This window comes from Ascaphus truei, chromosome 6 (genome assembly GCF_040206685.1).
Source record: "Ascaphus truei isolate aAscTru1 chromosome 6, aAscTru1.hap1, whole genome shotgun sequence".
NCBI lineage: Eukaryota > Metazoa > Chordata > Amphibia > Anura > Ascaphidae > Ascaphus > Ascaphus truei.
The window spans coordinates 46,573,719-46,594,577 of record NC_134488.1 but is presented as its reverse complement, the minus strand read 5'-3'; the positions used below and the strand labels follow the sequence as shown (position 1 = coordinate 46,594,577).

Genomic DNA, 20,859 nt, shown 5'->3' with positions numbered 1-20,859 from the left:
CAAGAGAGGAGCGGGCAGTACTGTATTTATCAGCGCAGGAGAGGAGCGGGCAGTACTGTATTTATCAGCGCAGGAGAGGAGAGGAGCGGGCAGTACTGTATTTATCAGCGCAGGAGAGGAGCGGGCAGTACTGTATTTATCAGCGCAGGAGAGGAGCGGGCAGTAATGTATTTATCAGCACAGGAGGGGAGCGGGCAGTACTGTATTTATCAGCGCAGGAGAGGAGAGGAGCGGGCAGTACTGTATATATCAGTGCAGGAGAGGAGCGGGCAGTACTGTATTTATCAGCGCAGGAGAGGAGCTGGCAGTACAGTATTTATCAGTGCAGGAGAGGAGCGGGCAGAACTGTATTTGTAAGCACAGGAGAGGAGCTGGCAGTACAGTATTTATCAGTGCAGGAGAGGAGCGGGCAGAACTGTATTTGTAAGCACAGGAGAGGAGCGGGCAGTACTGTATTTGTAAGCACAGGAGAGGAGCGGGCAGTACTTTATATATCAGCGCAGGAGAGGAGCGGGCAGTACTTTATTTATCAGCGCAGGAGAGGAGCGGGCAGTACTGTATATATCAGCGCAAGAGAGGAGCGGGCAGTACTGTATTTATGAGCGCAGGAGAGGAGCGGGCAGTACTGTATTTTTCAGCGCAGGAGAGGAGCGGGCAGTACTGTATTTATCAGTGCAGGAGAGGAGCGGGCAGTACTGTATTTATCAGTGCAGGAGAGGATCGGGCAGTACTGTATTTATCAGCACAGGAGAGGAGCAGGCAGTACTGTATTTATCAGCACAGGAGAGGAGCGGGCAGTAATGTATTTATCAGCGCAGGAGAGGAGCGGGCAGTACTGTATTTATCAGCGCAGGAGAGGAGCGGGCAGTACTGTATGTATCACCGCAGGAGAGGAGCGGGCAGTACTGTATTTATCAGTACAGGAGAGGAGCGGGCAGTACTGTATGTATCAGCGCAGGAGAGGAGCAGGCAGTACTGTATTTATCAGCGCAGGAGAGGAGCAGGCAGTACTGTATTTAACAGCACAGGAGAGGAGCGGGCAGTACTGAATTTAACAGCACAGGAGAGGAGCGGGCAGTACAGTATTTATCAGCGCAGGAGAGGAGCGGGCAGTACTGTATGTATCAGCGCAGGAGAGGAGCGGGCAGTACTGTATTTATCAGCGCAGGAGAGGAGCGGGCAGTACTGTATTTATCAGTGCAGGAGAGTAGCGGGCAGTACTGTATATATCAGCACAGGAGTGGAGCGGGCAGTACTGTATTTATCAGCGCAGGAGAGGAGCGGGCAGTACTGTATGTATCAGCGCAGGAGAGGAGCGGACAGTACGGTATTTATCAGCGCAGGAGAGGAGCGGGCAGTACTGTATTTATCAGCGCAGGAGAGGAGCGGGCAGAACTGTATTTATCAGCGCAGGAGAGGTGTGGGCAGTACTGTATTTATCAGCGCAGGAGAGGAGCGGGCAGTACTGTATATATCAGCACACGAGAGGAGCGGGCAGTATTGTATGTATCAGCGCAGGAGAGGAGCGGGCAGTACTGTATATATCAGCGCAGGAGAGGAGCGGGCAGTACTGTATATATCAGCACAAGAGAGGAGCGGGCAGTATTGTATGTATCAGCGCAGGAGAGGAGCGGGCAGTACTGTATTTATCAGCGCAGGAGAGGAGCGGGCAGTACTGTATTTATCAGCGCAGGAGAGGAGCAGGCAGTACTGTATTTATCAGCGCAGGAGAGGAGCGGGCAGTACTGTATTTATCAGCGCAGGAGAGGAGCGGGCAGTACTGTATGTATCAGCGCAGGAGAGGAGCGGGCAGTACTGTATTTATCAGCGCAGGAGAGAAGCGGGCAGTATTGTATTTATCAGCGCAGGAGAGGAGCGGGCAGTACTGTATTTATCAGCGCAGGAGAGGAGCGGGCAGTACTGTATTTATCAGCGCAGGAGAGGAGCGGGCAGTACTTTATTTATCAGCGCAGCAGAGGAGCGGGCAGTACTGTATTTATCAGCGCAGGAGAGGAGCGGGCAGTACTGTATTTATCAGCGCAGGAGAGGAGCGGGCTGTACTGTATTTATCAGCGCAGGAGAGGAGCGGGCAGTACTGTATTTATCAGCACAAGAGAGGAGCGGGCAGTACTGTATTTATCAGCGCAGGAGAGGAGCGGGCAGAACTGTATTTATCAGTACAAGAGAGGAGCGGGCAGTACTGTATTTATCAGCGCAGGAGAGGAGCGGGCAGTACTGTATTTATCAGCACAAGAGAGGAGCGGGCAGTACTGTATTTATCAGCGCAGGAGAGGAGCGGGCAGTACTGTATTTATCAGCGCAGGAGTGGAGCGGGCAGTACTGTATGTATCAGCGCAGGAGAGGAGCGGGCAGTACTGTATTTATCAGTGCAGGAGAGGAGCGGGCAGTACTGTATTTATGAGTCCAGGAGAGGAGCGGGCAGTACTGTATTTATCAGCGCAGGAGAGGAGTGGGCAGTACTGTATTTATCAGCGCAGGAGAGGAGCGGGCAGTACTGTATTTATCAACGCAGGAGTGGAGCGGGCAGTACTGTATGTATCAGCGCAGGAGAGGAGCGGGCAGTACAGTATTTATCAGCGCAGGAGAGGATTGGGCAGTACTGTATTTATGAGTCCAGGAGAGGAGCGGGCAGTACTGTATTTATCAGCGCAGGAGAGGAGCAGGCAGTACTGTATTTATCAGCGCAGGAGAGGAGCGGGCAGTACTGTATTTATCAACGCACTGATGGGGCGAGGAGGAGCTACGATCCACACCAACAACATTTCTGCTTTTTCTCCATTGGGGAGAGAGGGGACTTCTGGGTGTCCAGTGATTAGAGGCCGTATTGGCCCCAGGCCTTCTTTTGCCCTACAATGGTCTAGATACTGTCTATTATTATAGAAGGATTTATCCTGCAATATTCACTGCCATGAGTTTGGGGTGTACGATCGCTTAGTGGTATTTCTGATGGTGGGCATGAGGTGTATGATTAGGGGCGTGTAGGGTGTTTTTTGGGAATGCACATCGTATGATATGAGTATAGGGTGCGTGTTGGAGTGAGGCTCGTACGATGGGATGTATAGTGTATGTGTTGGGGTGAGGATTGTATAATAGGTTGTATAGTGTGTGTGTTGGGGTGAGGATTGTATAATGGGGTGGAGGGTGTGTGCTGGGGGTGAGGATTGTATGATGGGGATGTATAGTGTGTGTGTTGGGGTGAGGATTGTATAATGGGGATGTATAGTGTATGTGTTGGGGTGAGGATTGTATAATGGGGTGGAGGGTGTGTGCTGGGGGTTAGGATTGTATGATGGGGATGTAGGACGTTTGTTGGGGGTGAGGATCATATGACGAGATGTGTAGGGCGTGTGTCAGGAGTGAGAATAATATGGTGGAGGGTGTGTGTTGGGGATGAGTATTGTGTGATGGGGTCAAAGGTGTGTACTGTAAGTGAACGAATGTGGTAAAAAAATACAATTTCCATGTCTTTTCATCACTTGCTGGTCCCTCTTCTTACAGTATCTCCAGACCAGTTTAAATGCCCCAAACCCATTGTTATCTTATGCAAATTCCCAGTGACAGCTTGCCATGCGAGTGGCCGCCTGAGGTGTATGCAAATTGTGAGCTTTATGTGTTTAGATGAGCTGCCTCCAAAGAGTTAAAGTCTCCTGGGGGAGGGTGGGGAGGTCAGTGTAATTTGTATAAAATATTCCTTCTTTCCAACTGACTCCTGTCTTGTGGGTCTCACCTGGGCAGGAGGTATTGGGAACAGGTTACACCTTAACTTCCTCTTACTCCAGATCCTTTCCAGAGCAGCCAAATCACACGGTATACAGTTCACAGGAATATATACCTTGGAGGGTGTGGAGTATAAACCCCAGGACAGGTGAGAAGAATGGGGGGGCTCTTAGCTAACCTCAGAGCAAGGGGAGCTGTGAAGAGAGATAGAGAAGTCTGGGGATATGGAAGGAGAGGACCTGTTCTGCATGGGGAAGGAGAGCTCCAGCTCAGGACAAAGGAGAAGAGGGATCAGCGCAGGGGGAAGGAAAGGAGTGGGGGGAAAGTGTCAGCTCTTGGGGGTGAGGGAGAGCGCATTCATCAGGGAGAAGCATCAGTTCCGAAGAAAGGGGAGACGTTTCAGCTCTTGGGGTGATGGAAAGAAGCCTCAGCAGGGAAATGCCAGCTCTTGGGACGAGGAAGAAAAGTGTCAGCTCTTGGGGCGAGAAGTGTTAGCTCTTCTGGCGAGGGGGACAGACGTGTCTGCAGAGAGGTGAAAAAAAGTTGTGACAAGTTTTTAACGTCGGTGAAAGGTGTCACCTCCACCCACCTTATGAATATGATAATGGGATGTGTGCTCAGAAATTTGAAAGTCGAATGGGTTTTATTGTAATGGAATTTTCTTGTCCTGGGACAGCCGGGTAATGTCCCTGCATGGAAACATCCTTTTATTAAAATCAGTTGTTTTTTTCCCCCTGACTCCTCTCAGATATTAACATGAGCCGGGAGCCTGATTCCACTGATCATCAGCACCACGGAGCCGGACAGCTGGACCATGGTAAGGCAGGGGGCACCGTGCTTCCCAAGAGGAGATCAGGACACGGGGGGAGGGGGGGGGTCTTTATACCGGGACCCCAAACTAAGAAAACCATTATCTATATCCAAATTACAAGAAATAATACAGCTTTATATACAGAAATGTGATATATGGATGGGCACTTTTTTTGCTGGAACTCAACTGGTTTTTGTTTTGTGATTTAAAAAAAAAAACTTTGGGAAAAATCTCACATTTTTATATTTTTGCAACTCATCAGTTTGCCTAGTTTAGTTAAAAAACAAACCAGAGTTGGATTCTTGGGGGAACTTCGGCAAAGTTGGGATTTTGAACCTAAGAACCTGCCCTAAATAAGGAGAATCTCATCTCCCCCCTCCCACCCCCGCCAGGCAGTGTCCGACCCATGTCCTGGTTCTGTTATAATCATGGGAGGGGGGTTTCTTGTTAATCTCTATGAAAATAAGTTGCAGGAACTCAAAAGTAGTGGTACTGAGTAGTAATGACTAATGGTTATCTATTCAGGTCACATTTATATGGTGATGTATAGCGCTTACCCTGTGTGTCTGTGTTAGGAACTTACAATGAAGAAACTGGGGAATGACAGACAGATGGATAAAAAGATGAAAGATAGATAGATAGATAGATAGATAGATAGATAGATAGATAGATAGATAGATAGATAGATAGATAGATAGATAGATAGATGATATAGACAGGAGTGGCCAACTCCAGTCCTCAAGGTCCACCAACAGGTCAGGATTTCTGAATATCCATGCTTCAGCACAGGTAGCTCAATCAATGGCTCAGTCAGAGACTGAGCCACTGATTGAGACACCTGTGCTGAAGCAGGTACTGATTGAACCACCTGTGCTGAAGCTGGGACTGAATAAGCCACCTGTGCTGAAGCAGGGATATCCAGAAAACCTGACCTGTTGGTGGCCCCTGATATTGGATCTCACCCAACAAAATTGCCATAGAAATAATGACACTTAACTGTTTCATCCCCAACCTCCTCCCGAGTCCTGTTTGCAAAACTAGGGCATCGGGTTTAAAAAAAAAAATTTAGTGGCATTTATTTGACGTATTATTATATGAATCTGTTGTTGTTTTTGCCCCCCCCCGGGAGACCTTGGTATATACTTGGTATATGTGGTAACTATTCCTCACAGAATAACCTCGTCTCCTCGCTGCAACAAAAAAAAATCACACTGCATTCAATCGAGATTGGAGTTCTTTATATCCGGTGATACTTGTTACTTTTGATTTGCAGCCTTTGATGATACGGTAAACCAGTGGTGCTCAACTCCAGTCCTCAAGACCCCCCACCTCAAGTCAGGTTTTCAGGATAGCCCAGCTTCAGCACAGGTGGCTCAATCAGTGGCTCAGACTGCTTGAGCCACCTGTGCTGAAGCAGGGAGAATCCTGAAAACCGGCGTGTTGGGGAGGCTTGAGGGCAGGACAGGAGTCGAGCCCCCTGCTGTAAGTCGTGGCCTCTTTGCGAAAAGGAAACCCTGGGTACTATTTTGAACGTTCCGACGGTTTTCATCGTAATACTTTATTTCCAGCGTCGAAGTCTTATTTCCCTCCGCTCCGCTCGTCTTTCTCACGGCTAATTAACATATTGTTGGTTTATCTGGGGAGGGGGGGAGGGGGATGTGGAAGGGACCTAGGGAAGGGGTTGGTGATGTAATGAGAAAGCAGACAACACGAAGCTTTAGTCTTGCTGAACATGAAATGCTTCAGGTGTGGACCACCAACAGGTCAGGTTTTTAGGATATCCCTGCTTCAGCAAAGGTGGCTCAGTTCAGAAAACCTTGCCTGCTAGTGGCTCTTGAGGGCTGGAGTTGGCAAGCCGTTGACTGAGCCATTGATTGAGCCACCTGTGCTGAAGCAAGGATATACTGAAAATCTGACCTGTTGGTAGATCTTGAAGACTGGAGCTGGCCACCCCTGGTATATATATCTTTTTTTAGAACCAGAAACAAAACCGCCATGAAAGTGCCCACCTGTAATATATATATATATATATACACACACACACAAACACACAGATATTACATGTATAATGTATATGCATACACACAGCTATCTATCTATCTATCTATCTATCTATCTATCTATCTATCTAGACAGACAGACAGACAGATATCTGGTGAGGTCATATATGCATCATTCTGTAGCTGTGTGTATGCATATACATTATGTAATATCTGTGTGTTTGTGTGTGTATCTATCTATCTATCTATCTATCTATCTATCTATCTATCTATCTATCTATATATATATATATATATATATATATATATATATATATATATTACAGGTGGGCACTTTCATGGCGGTTTTGGTTCTGGTTCTAAAAAAGGACGGGCTCTATTTATCGAATTTTTCCTTTTGTTCTGTCTTTAACGCGATATATGTATGAAGTGTATTTCAACTGTAGTAGAATTTGCGCTAATATTCTGCGCTAGAAAAAAGACGCACACCACCTACAAGGGGAGGGAGAAAACCGGCGCGGAAAATAAACATTCCGTAATACAATAACCTGCGCCGATATCCAAGTGTGGCTCCTCCCTCTTGCGCCATCGCTCCCTGTCGCTGCAGACAGACGCAGATGTCTGTCGCAGGTATATATTAGTGCGGATTGCGACCTTTGTGTATTCGTGGAATGCCCTCATGCTCTGGCTTTTGCTGGAAAGGCGATTGCTTTTGGATTTTTTTTACATTTTCAAGTCAGGAGAGAGAAAACCGCGAAACGCGCAGGAAATATTTTGGGGAGGGGGCTTTCTTCGTGTCTTGAACTTTTTTGCATAAGTTTGCCCCGTTTATATAAAGAAAACAAAACGATTCTTAGGAGGAACCTTTCTTGCGGAGTTCAGATTTCTGTTTGTCTACTGTATTTCTCGAACTGTATGTGTGTATCGTGTGTGTGATGTGTGATATATATACACACACACAGATACACAATCCATTGCTACAGTGTGTATATATGCATATTTTGTGTGTGTGTGTGTGTGTGTACAAATTACAGCAGGGGTGGCCAACTCCAGTCCTCAAGGGTCACCAACAGGTCAGGTTTGCAGGATATCCCTGCTTCAGCACAGGTGGCTCAATCAGTGGCTCAGTCTTCGACTGAACCACTGATTGAGCCACCTGTGCTGAAGCAGGGATATCCTTGAAAGCTGACCTTGAGGACTGGAGTTGCCCCCCCCCCCCCCTGTGTTACAGTATTTATGCATGCACAGTATCTCTAGTAACTGAAGTATGAGTTGCAAGCAGTTGAATACCCTTACAATGATTGTGGGGCAGTGGGGTGTCTGATGTTTCTGGGGTGGGCAGCGTTCCCAAATCATGAGTGAAGTGCAGCATTTGGGCCAGTGGCGTCGCAACTCAAAGTGCCTCTCGTGGACCATGTTGCAGTTGAAACAGCCACACGCCCCGTCCTGGCGCCAGGAGCCACGCGGGGGATACGGAAAGTTGCCACGTAAAAATATTTTTGCCAACAACAGAAGTAAAATTGATTGACATCACTAATTACTAATTAGAATAAGTCATGGATTGCCCAGTAATAAGAGTTATACTATTAATAACCCGCGGATTCTCACGCAGTCGGCTGGCTGCTTTCTCCCAACGCGTTTCTAACCTCCAGGAGAAGCAGGGGTCAACCTGGGTTGTGTGGATTGTGGTTCGAAGATCATGGTAAATAATCCTGTGATATACAAAAGCAGCTATGTTCCCTAACGAGCTCATTATGACAAGGATGTGATTGTAGATACAAATGCTAAACACAAACAGTTCGGTATTTTCCGCCTGCAGACAGTTTTATAGGCACTTTAATTAACAAATTAATCATAAACTGATCGGGCGTCTCAGCAATGAAATTGTATAAATTGGGAATTTATGCAATATGCTACATATATATATATATATATTATATATATATGCGCATTTTATACGCTTCACCAGCCCTGCAGGGTCAGAAACGCTGTGCAGCGTATTCTCATAATCTAAAGAGCCAACGCAATGCAGAGCCATATACTGTAATAACATACAGGGCAATGCTCTGCAGACCAATATAACATCAACAGCAATGTTCTGCAGAGCGACATAACATACAGAGTACTGCTCTGCAGAGCGATAGAATAACATACAAAGCAATGCTATGCAGAACAATATAACACATAGCAATGCTCTGCAGAGCAATATAACATACAGAGCAATGCTCTGCAGAATAATATTACACAGAGCAACGCTCTGCAGAACAATATAACATACAGAGCAATACTCTCCAGAACAATATAACACATAGCAATGCTCTGCAGAGCAATATAACATACATAGCAATGCTCTGCAGAATAATATTACACAGAGCAACGCTCTGCAGAACAATATAACATACAGAGCAATGCTATGCAGAACAATATAACACATAGCAATGCTCTGCAGGCCAATATAACATAAACAGCAATGTTCTGCAGAGTGATATAATAACATACAGAGCAATACTCTCCAGAACAATATAACACATAGCAATGCTCTGCAGAACAATATAACATACAGAGCAATACTCTCCAGAACAATATAACACATAGCAATGCTCTGCAGAACAATATAACATACAGAGCAATGCTCTGCACAATAATATTACACAGAGCAATGCTCTGCAGACCAATATAACACACAGAGCAATGCTCTGCAGAGTGATATAACATACAAAGCAATGATACTCACAGACCCACACCTGTATATATACTGTTATATAGATACACACAGTCCCACACCTGTATATATACTGTTATATACATACACTCAGACCCACACGTGTATATATACTGTTATATAGATACACACAGACCTACACGTGTATATATACTGTTATATAGATACACACAGACCCACACCTGTATATATACTGTTATATAGATACACACAGACCCACACGTGTATATATACTGTTATATAGATACACACAGACCTACACGTGTATATATACTGTTATATAGATACACACAGACCCACACCTGTATATATACTGTTATATAGATACACACAGACCTACACGTGTATATATACTGTTATATAGATACACACAGACCCACACCTGTATATATACTGTTATATACATACACACAGACCCACACGTGTATATATACTGTTATATAGATACACACAGACCCACACCTGTATATATACTGTTATATAGATACACACAGACCTACACCTGTATATATACTGTTATATAGATACACACAGACCTACACCTGTATATATACTGTTATATAGATATACACAGACCCACACCTGTATATATACTGTTATATAGATATACACAGACCTACACCTGTATATATACTGTTATATAGATACACACAGACCCACACCTGTATATATACTGTTATATAGATACACACAGACCTACACGTGTATATATACTGTTATATAGATATACACAGACCCACACCTGTATATATACTGTTATATAGATATACACAGACCCACACCTGTATATATACTGTTATATAGATATACACAGACCTACACCTGTATATATACTGTTATATAGATACACACAGACCCACACCTGTATATATACTGTTATATAGATACACACAGACCCACACCTGTATATATACTGTTATATAGATACACACAGACCCACACCTGTATATATACTGTTATATAGATATACACAGACCCACACCTGTATATATACTGTTATACAGATACACACAGACCCACACCTGTATATATACTGTTATATAGATATACACAGACCCACACCTGTATATATACTGTTATATAGATATACACAGACCTACACGTGTATATATACTGTTATATAGATACACACAGACCTACACCTGTATATATACTGTTATATAGATATACACAGACCCACACCTGTATATATACTGTTATATAGATATACACAGACCTACACCTGTATATATACTGTTATATAGATACACACAGACCTACACCTGTATATATACTGTTATATACATACACACAGACCCACACGTGTATATATACTGTTATATAGATACACACAGACCTACACGTGTATATATACTGTTATATAGATACACACAGACCTACACCTGTATATATACTGTTATATAGATATACACAGACCCACACCTGTATATATACTGTTATATAGATACACACAGACCTACACCTTTATATATACTGTTATATAGATACACACAGACCTACACGTGTATATATACTGTTATATAGATACACACAGACCTACACGTGTATATATACTGTTATATAGATACACACAGACCTACACGTGTATATATACTGTTATATAAATACACACAGACCTACACCTGTATATATACTGTTATATAGATATACACAGACCCACACCTGTATATATACTGTTATATAGATATACACAGACCCACACCTGTATATATACTGTTATATAGATATACACAGACCTACACCTGTATATATACTGTTATATAGATACACACAGACCTACACCTGTATATATACTGTTATATACATACACACAGACCCACACGTGTATATATACTGTTATATAGATACACACAGACCTACACGTGTATATATACTGTTATATAGATACACACAGACCTACACCTGTATATATACTGTTATATAGATATACACAGACCCACACCTGTATATATACTGTTATATAGATACACACAGACCTACACCTGTATATATACTGTTATATAGATACACACAGACCCACACCTGTATATATACTGTTATATAGATACACACAGACCCACACCTGTATATATACTGTTATATAGATATACACAGACCCACACACATATATATACTGTTATATAGATACACACAGACCTACACCTGTATATATACTGTTATATAGATACACACAGACCCACACCTGTATATATACTGTTATACAGATACACACAGACCCACACCTGTATATATACTGTTATATAGATACACACAGACCCACACCTGTATATATACTGTTATATAGATATACACAGACCCACACCTGTATATATACTGTTATACAGATACACACAGACCCACACCTGTATATATACTGTTATATAGATACACACAGACCCACACCTGTATATATACTGTTATACAGATACACACAGCCCCACACAGGTATATATACTGTTATATAGATACACACAGCCCCACACCTGTATATATACTGTTATATACATACACACAGACCCACACGTGTATATATACTGTTATATAGATACACACAGACCTACACGTGTATATATACTGTTATATAGATACACACAGACCTACACCTGTATATATACTGTTATATAGATATACACAGACCCACACCTGTATATATACTGTTATATAGATACACACAGACCTACACCTGTATATATACTGTTATATAGATACACACAGACCCACACCTGTATATATACTGTTATATAGATACACACAGACCCACACCTGTATATATACTGTTATATAGATATACACAGACCCACACACATATATATACTGTTATATAGATACACACAGACCTACACCTGTATATATACTGTTATATAGATACACACAGACCCACACCTGTATATATACTGTTATACAGATACACACAGACCCACACCTGTATATATACTGTTATATAGATACACACAGACCCACACCTGTATATATACTGTTATATAGATATACACAGACCCACACCTGTATATATACTGTTATACAGATACACACAGACCCACACCTGTATATATACTGTTATATAGATACACACAGACCCACACCTGTATATATACTGTTATACAGATACACACAGCCCCACACAGGTATATATACTGTTATATAGATACACACAGCCCCACACAGGTATATATACTGTATATAGATACACACAGACCCACACACCTGTATATATACTGTTATACAGATACACACAGCCCCACACAGGTATATGTAGCCATGTCCCCTTACCTCCCGGTCCGTCTGGTGGTGAGACGGCTGCAGAGCTGCCCGGGTGCCGCCTGAGCTGCGGGCGGACCTGGATAGGAGTAAGGAACGCTGCGGTAGAGGTAACGTGGCGAGCGGGTCGTGGGAACTCCGCGGCGGTCCCGATATGCATGGTGCCGCCATCTTGGATAGTTGCGCATGCGCGCCAGAGGTCTCGCGCATGTGCAGAGTGCAGAGAGTTGCAGCAGGTTTTAGGCAGGCTCCCCAAGGGACTACACGTCCCAGCAGCCCCAGGGGTTGCTCATCACATGGGCCTTCACATCCAATAGGGCTCACGGATTGGCGCAGAGAGATATACAGTTGGCGCACTGAGGAGACCATGCCAGTCGGAGCAGAGACAGCAAGCGGTGAGGATGTGTTCAGGGTGCCTGTGGCCCCTGAACTAGGCCAGAGATCCCCACAGATCCCAGCTAGGCCTCGACTCCCTTCAGCTTGTGGCTGCTACAGGGAAGGCCCATAGATAGGGACGCTTCCCCAATAACAAGCAGTAGTAGTAGTGCACCGGTGACGGACGCCACGCGGTGTGCGCGGCCTGCGGTCTGGGACCAGACCACAAGCACCTAATAATAGACATTAAGGTACACCCTCCAGCGAGAGCTCCCTCAAGAGGCGGAGGGCACAGACGTGAGAGAGAGGATCCGGTAGACCGTGTCGTGGGACCACTTTGCGGTTCTGCGGAGTCACCATCCAAGTAGGCCTGGTGTGGCCTAAGACCAGGAAGGTACCCAACCATGACCATAAAGAAAGCCATCGGAAACTTCGGCCCGGAGACGCAGTTCTCCTGTGGAATTTAGGAATACCAGGAAAGCATAAGTTAGCGGACCGCTGGCAAGAAACTCCCTTCGAGGTGGGGTCGCAGATGCCGGGCCTCCCTGTATATCGCATCTGAGATTCAGAAGGAAGGGTAAGGGTCTGGCATCAAAATTACTTGTTACCTATTCCTCAAGTGGGGGAAAGTGAACCTGAACCATCCTCAATAGAGCCGGCAAGTGAACAGGAGGAGTCCAGAGAAATCCCGAACGGAAAATAATCAGGATCCTTTGGAAGGAACCTCTACCACCAAAAATGGAGACTGGTGGGCACCACCAGAAGAAGTAGCGGGTAATGGGCCTGGCCTCCCCAGCGGCTTCAACAAGCCGACCACTCGACCCAAGGAGTCCGAGTTTCATTTCCACTAGAGACTATGTAGCTCAAGAGTGACACCCTATGAGAGGGCCAGGGCCTCAAGCCGATGGTAGCCTCTCCACCCAAGAAGACGTCGGAGAAGAGACTCGTCAGAGTCAAAGAGTGAGGCGCCCTCCAATGAGAATGGCGTATGATTCGTTAGGGGCACCTCACTATGATTCTCAGCAGCTGTCTCAGAGCTGGTTTGCCTCTATATTGACTGTGTTCACTGAAGTGTTTAATATGGTTTAGATGGTATTGTATAAGTTAAGTTATGTGTATAATATGCATTTTCCATTATATAAAGTAGCTGTACATACTGTATGTTGTTCCCAAGAGGGGTTGTTGGATTCTCCACCAGGGGAAGGATGTAGCCGAGTCCCCCTCCTTACCTCCAGTGAAGGGGGAACTGTGCTGGTCCGGCCAGAGCTCCGCACGATCGGGAATGGCCATATTGCTAGTTGCGCATGCGCAATGCGTTGAGGCGCGCATGCACAGTCAGGAGGGCAGTGGCCATTTCAGTTTTGGCTCCGCACACACAGCAGCCTGACTACATGTCCCAGAATCCTCCGGGGGGGGGAGGGGGGGACTGCACACATGGGACTGTCCCAGCCAATGGGATTAGAGCTTTTGGAGAAACAAGGAGCCAGCATGCTCAGTGGTGGAGGAGGCAGCAAGACCGCAGGTAGTGTCCAGGGAGCAGTGCCTCCTGGACTAGGCCTAGATCTTGCCCCTTAGGCCCAAGCTGGGCCCTGAGCCAACCTAAGTCCAGTGTTAAAGGGAAGGCCCCTGATAGGGACTCTCCCCTTTAGTACCAGTGTTACGCTGGTGGACGGACGGCCACACAGCGCTCTGCGACCAGGGATCAGGCTGCAGTACCCCAGAACATTCAGGTGTGACCCTCCGGCTAGAGATCACCTCACGAGTAGGATCAGGACCCATAAGGAGAGAGGGGATATGTGTTAGAGGCCCCGCTGCGTGGGACCGGCTTCAACTCACTACGCCAAGCAGCACCCTTAAGCATAGGGAAAGGGCGCTACTGTATATATACTGTTATATAGATACACACAGACCCACACACATATACTGTATATATATAGATATAAATATAGATACACACAGACCCACACCTGTATATATACTGTTATATAGATACACACAGACCCACACACGTATATATACTGTTATATACATACACACAGACCCACACGTGTATATATACTGTTATATAGATACACACAGACCCACACACATATACTGTATATATATAGATATAAATATAGATACACACAGACCCACACCTGTATATATACTGTTATATAGATACACACAGACCCACACACGTGTATATATACTGTTATATACATACACACAGACCCACACGTGTATATATACTGTTATATAGATACACACAGACCCACACCTGTATATATACTGTTATATAGATTCACATAGACCCACACCTGTATATATACTGTTATATAGATACACACAGACCCACACCTGTATATATACTGTTATATAGATACACACAGACCCACACCTGTATATATACTGTTATATAGATTCACATAGACCCACACCTGTATATATACTGTTATATAGATACACACAGACCCACACCTGTATATATACTGTTATATAGATACACACAGACCCACACCTGTATATATACTGTTATATAGATTCACACAGACCCACACCTGTATAAATACTGTTATATAGATTCACACAGACCCACACCTGTATATATACTGTTATATAGATTCACACAGACCCACACACGTATATATACTGTTATATAGATTCACACAGACCCACACCTGTATATATACTGTTATATAGATTCACACAGACCCACACCTGTATATATACTGTTATATAGATTCACACAGACCCACACCTGTATATACTGTATACTGTTATATAGATACACACAGACCCACACCTGTATATATACTGTTATATAGATACACACAGACCCACACACGTGTATATATACTGTTATATACATACACACAGACCCACACACGTGTATATATACTGTTATATAGATACACACAGACCCACACCTGTATATATACTGTTATATAGATTCACATAGACCCACACCTGTATATATACTGTTATATAGATACACACAGACCCACACCTGTATATATACTGTTATATAGATACACACAGACCCACACCTGTATATATACTGTTATATAGATTCACACAGACCCACACCTGTATATATACTGTTATATAGATTCACACAGACCCACACACGTATATATACTGTTATATAGATTCACACAGACCCACACCTGTATATATACTGTTATATAGATTCACACAGACCCACACCTGTATATATACTGTTATATAGATTCACACAGACCCACACCTGTATATATACTGTTATATAGATACACACAGACCCACACACGTGTATATATACTGTTATATACATACACACAGACCCACACACGTGTATATATACTGTTATATAGATACACACAGACCCACACCTGTATATATACTGTTATATAGATTCACACAGACCCACACCTGTATATATACTGTTATATAGATACACACAGACCCACACCTGTATATATACTGTTATATAGATACACACAGACCCACACCTGTATATATACTGTTATATAGATACACACAGACCCACACCTGTATATATACTGTTATATAGATACACACAGACCCACACCTGTATATATACTGTTATATAGATTCACACAGACCCACACCTGTATATATACTGTTATATAGATCCACACAGACCCACACCTGTATATATACTGTTATATAGATTCACACAGACCCACACCTGTATATATACTGTTATATAGATACACACAGACCCACACCTGTATATATACTGTTATATAGATTCACACAGACCCACACCTGTATATATACTGTTATATAGATACACACAGACCCACACCTGTATATATACTGTTATATAGATACACACAGACCCACACCTGTATATATACTGTTATATAGATTCACACAGACCCACACCTGTATATATACTGTTATATAGATACACACAGACCCACACCTGTATATATACTGTTATATAGATACACACAGACCCACACCTGTATATATACTGTTATATAGATTCACACAGACCCACACCTGTATATATACTGTTATATAGATTCACACAGACCCACACCTGTATATATACTGTTATATAGATACACACAGACCCACACCTGTATATATACTGTTATATAGATACACACAGACCCACACGTTATATATATTGTTATATAGACACACAGGCACACACATGTATATATACTGTAATATAGATACACACCGAACCACACCTGTATATATGCAGTTAAATGGATACACACATACCCATACTGTACATGTACAGGTAGTCCTCATTATCCAACATTTCACGTTACAACGAATGGCATCTCCAATGCTTTACAATGCAACCTTACGGGCCGTTTTTCGACGCCGGAATGCGTTATCCAACGCTCACCGCCACTGATTAACATGGGACTCACTTTACAATGGTTTCACTATCCAACGCTACTCCCAGCACGGATCCCGTTGGATACTGTTATATAGATACACACAGAACCACACTCGGGGGAGAGAGAGAGAGAGAGAGAGAGAGAGAGGGAGAGGGAGAGGGAGAGGGAGAGGGAGAGGGAGAGGGAGAGGGAGAGGGAGAGGGAGAGGGAGAGGGAGAGGGAGAGGGAGAGGGAGAGGGAGAGAGAGAGAGAGAGAGAGAGAGAGAGAGAGAGAGAGAGAGAGAGAGAGAGAGAGAGAGAGAGAGAGAGAGAAGAGTGTGTGGGTGGGGGTGGGAAGTGTGTGGAAATTGTGTGTGGGGAGTGTGGCGGGGGGGTGTGTGGGGAGTGTGGCGTGGGGGTTTGTGGAGAGTGGGTGTGTGTTTGGTGGGTGTATATCATTATCTGCACCTGTTTGTTTCAAAAGGTGGCTTATGAAATGAATCCTGGCACAGACACGCAAACAGCACAGGATTTATCAGAGGAACATTCATCTGATTATTTTATATATACAGTACATCTGGTGCTGGTTTTCCCATCAGGGCCGCTGCTTTGGTATTGAAAGGGGTTACGTATTGGCGAGAACAGTCCATATCCCCCTCCCCCATTAATAAAACCAGTGTGAATCTCTCAAACGGTCAATTTAAAAATGAATTAACTTGTAATGTGCTGGCAAAAAGAAATAAAACCAGAGACTAGAATACTTGGAACAGAGTGATACATGTGGTATTTAAATTGTTGTTTACTGTGTTATATTGTTACCAATGCTGTCCCTTCCCTCCCTTCCCTGATCTCCCTCCCTTCCCTGATCTCCCTCCCCTTTATTGTTCCACAACCAGTTTATCTGTACAGTATAATTGCATCCTCCCCCCTCCCTTTTCTGTTTTGTATACCCTATTTCTTTATGTATATAAAATGATCAATAAAAATCTAAGTAACAAAAAAAACCATGTATATTTATATATATATATATATATACACGCCAACAATCTGGCTAGCGCTTTACAAGAGGGATATACAGTAAGGCATTATAATCCTATAAGTGCAACAAACATAAGAATAGGAAATGGGGATCCCTGGCCCAGAGAGCTTACAATCTAAATTCTATTGTTCAGCCGCATTACTGCTATTTTTGGACACTGATTGTGGAATGTTAACCGCGTGGTTGCTGGTGGAGAGAGGACGCCTGCTCCGTTCCCCTATAATGTGTCAGGCACCTGTGTATAAGGAGAGTTAGAGGCAGGTGCCTGTGTATAAGGAGAGATAGAGGCAGGTGCCTGTGTATAAGGAGAGATAGAGGCAGGTGCCTGTGGCACAGACTCAGCCCTTTGTTGCTATTTCTTTGCCATGGGGACACAATGGCCCTAATTTGAATTTCAAACAAACTCCTTTGCTCCTCCATCCCATGAACTGCGAGCCTGGGTTTTGGAAATGTGCAATATGGAAATAAGCAGGTTATGCAAATAGGCAGAGATCTCTCTCACTGACAGCAGGGTGAGGGAGGAGAGAGGAGAGGGGAGAGGGAGAGGGAGAGAGAGAGAAGGAGAGGGGGAAAGAGAGTGTGAGAGGAGAGGGAAAGAGGGGGAGAGAGAGAAAAGGCGAGATGAGAGGAGGAAAGAGAGGGTGAAAGAAGAGAAAGTGAGCAGGAGAGAAAAGAGAGCGAACAGGAGAGGGGAGAGAGAAGGAGAGGAGAGAGAGAACAGGAGAGAAGGAGAGGGGGAGAGAAGGAGAGGGGGAAATAGAGGGAGAGGGGGAAAGAGAGTGAGAGATAAGAGAGAGTGAGCAGGAGAGTGAGAGAGTGGGAAAGAGAGAGAGAGAAGAAAGAGCGAGTAGAAGAGGGAGAGAGTGAGAGAGGGGGAAGGTTGAGAGAGAAGAGAGAGGAGAGAAAGAGAGGGAGGGTGGTAGAGGGAGAGAGAGAAAAGGAGAGAGATAGGGGGAGAGAGAGAGCAGCCTGCTCAGATTAGAAATAAGTGCTTTTATTAAAGGTTGTCGTCTTTCTCGCCAATAGGACCTTTATCAAAAAAAGATACACATCGACCTTTATTAAAAACACTTATTTTTCACCTGAGTGTGCTGGTTCCTATATATAGCATCACCCAGCATGTGGTAAGGGCTAATGGCCTGAATCGTCATATTACTGCTCCAAGTAATACAAATAACAGATCATGGGTATAAGTGCTTCGGACATAAAAGTTACATTTCGGAACAGGAATCCCTGCTCCGGGGAGCTTACAATCTAATTTTGTATTTGTTGTAATTTTTGCATTGTTCTACCCTTATAATATCCGGTATTATTTAATATAATGCTTCATTTACGGAGCATATTTGTGGGTGCAATGTCCTTTATTATTCTTTCGCTGAGTGTCTGACCGGGAATCGGACACTCACACTTGTGGTCACACACACTGACACTCGCAATCACACTCGCAGTCACACTCACACTCGTGGTCACACTCACACTTGCGGTCATTTTAATGGAGCTAAACTCTTTTCCAGCGCGGGAAAAACACTTCCCAACATGTGACACCCGGTATGCTCATCTTCCACAATGGATATACATGGGAAAGAAGGGGGGGAGGGAGGGGGAGAGGGGGAAAAGGAGAGGGAGGAGGGAGAAGGAGGGGGAGAGGAGGGAGTGGGAGGATGAGAGGGATGGAGGAGGGGAGGAGAGGTAGGGGGGAGAAGGAGAGGGGGAAGGGAAGGGGAGAGGGGAGGGGGAGAGGAGGAGAGGGGGAGGAGTGGGAAAAGAAGAGGAGAATGGGGAGGGGGCAGGGAGGGGATGGGAAGAGAAGGAAGAGGGGTAGAAGAAGAGGAGGGGAGAGGGGTCAGGGAGGGTAGAGGGGGAGTAGAAGAGGAGAATGGGGGAGAGGGGGCAGGGAGGGGAGAGGGGGAGTAGGAGGAGAATGGGGGAGAGGGCAGGGAGGGGATGGGGAGAGAAGGAAGAGGGGGAGAAGAAGAGGAGGAGAATGGGGGAGCGGGGTCAGGGAGGGGAGAGGGGGAGTAGAAGAGGAGAATGGGGGAGAGGGGGCAAAGATTACAACGTGGAATGAGAGAGCAATGTGCTGTGCGCCCACCCAACAGCAAAGGGTTAAATGAGGTATAGATGTGAGTGAATGTGGAAGGGTGTAATACACAGATCGTGCTCTGTGTTACTGTCCGCTGCCTAAAGCACATGATGCAGATCCTGCACAGAAGGACGCAGCCCGTGTGACCATGTTCTGTATATACTGTACCACACACATACACACACACACATATACACACACTCACACACACATATACACACACATCAGGCTGGGGGGTTAGAGGTGTTTGTATTTCGGAGAGATAGGGTTGTTTGTATTGGGGGGGTAGAGGTGTTTGTATTTGGGAGAGATAGGGGTGTTTGTATTGGGGGGGTAGAGGTGTTTGTATTTGGGAGAGATAGGGGTGTTTGTATTGGGGGGTAGAGGTGTTTGTATTGGGGGGGTAGAGGTGTTTGTATTTGGGAGGGATAGGGGTGTTTGTATTGGGGGGTAGTGGTGTTTGTATTTGGGAGGGATAGGGGTGCTTGTTTTGGGGGGTAGAGGTGTTTGTATTTGGGAGGGATGG

The 20,859-nt window shown here is 44.6% G+C and overlaps 1 protein-coding gene and 1 long non-coding RNA gene across 3 annotated transcripts in view; one reads left to right on the top strand and one right to left on the bottom strand.

Moving 5' to 3' along the window:
- Window positions 1-20,859, top strand: part of POU2F3 (POU class 2 homeobox 3) — a 70,729-nt gene that overhangs the window by 9,707 nt on the left and 40,163 nt on the right. For both annotated transcript variants that reach the window (XM_075604134.1, XM_075604133.1), the window contains exon 2: window positions 4,487-4,555. In XM_075604134.1, the coding sequence (XP_075460249.1) occupies window positions 4,487-4,555 (69 nt within the window). The remainder of the gene's footprint in view (window positions 1-4,486; window positions 4,556-20,859) is intronic.
- The window catches only part of LOC142496978 (uncharacterized), a 43,469-nt gene continuing 25,261 nt past the window's right edge, over window positions 2,652-20,859 (bottom strand). Inside the window, exon 3 of the long non-coding RNA XR_012802149.1 lies at window positions 2,652-4,260. This is a non-coding gene — a long non-coding RNA (uncharacterized LOC142496978). The remainder of the gene's footprint in view (window positions 4,261-20,859) is intronic.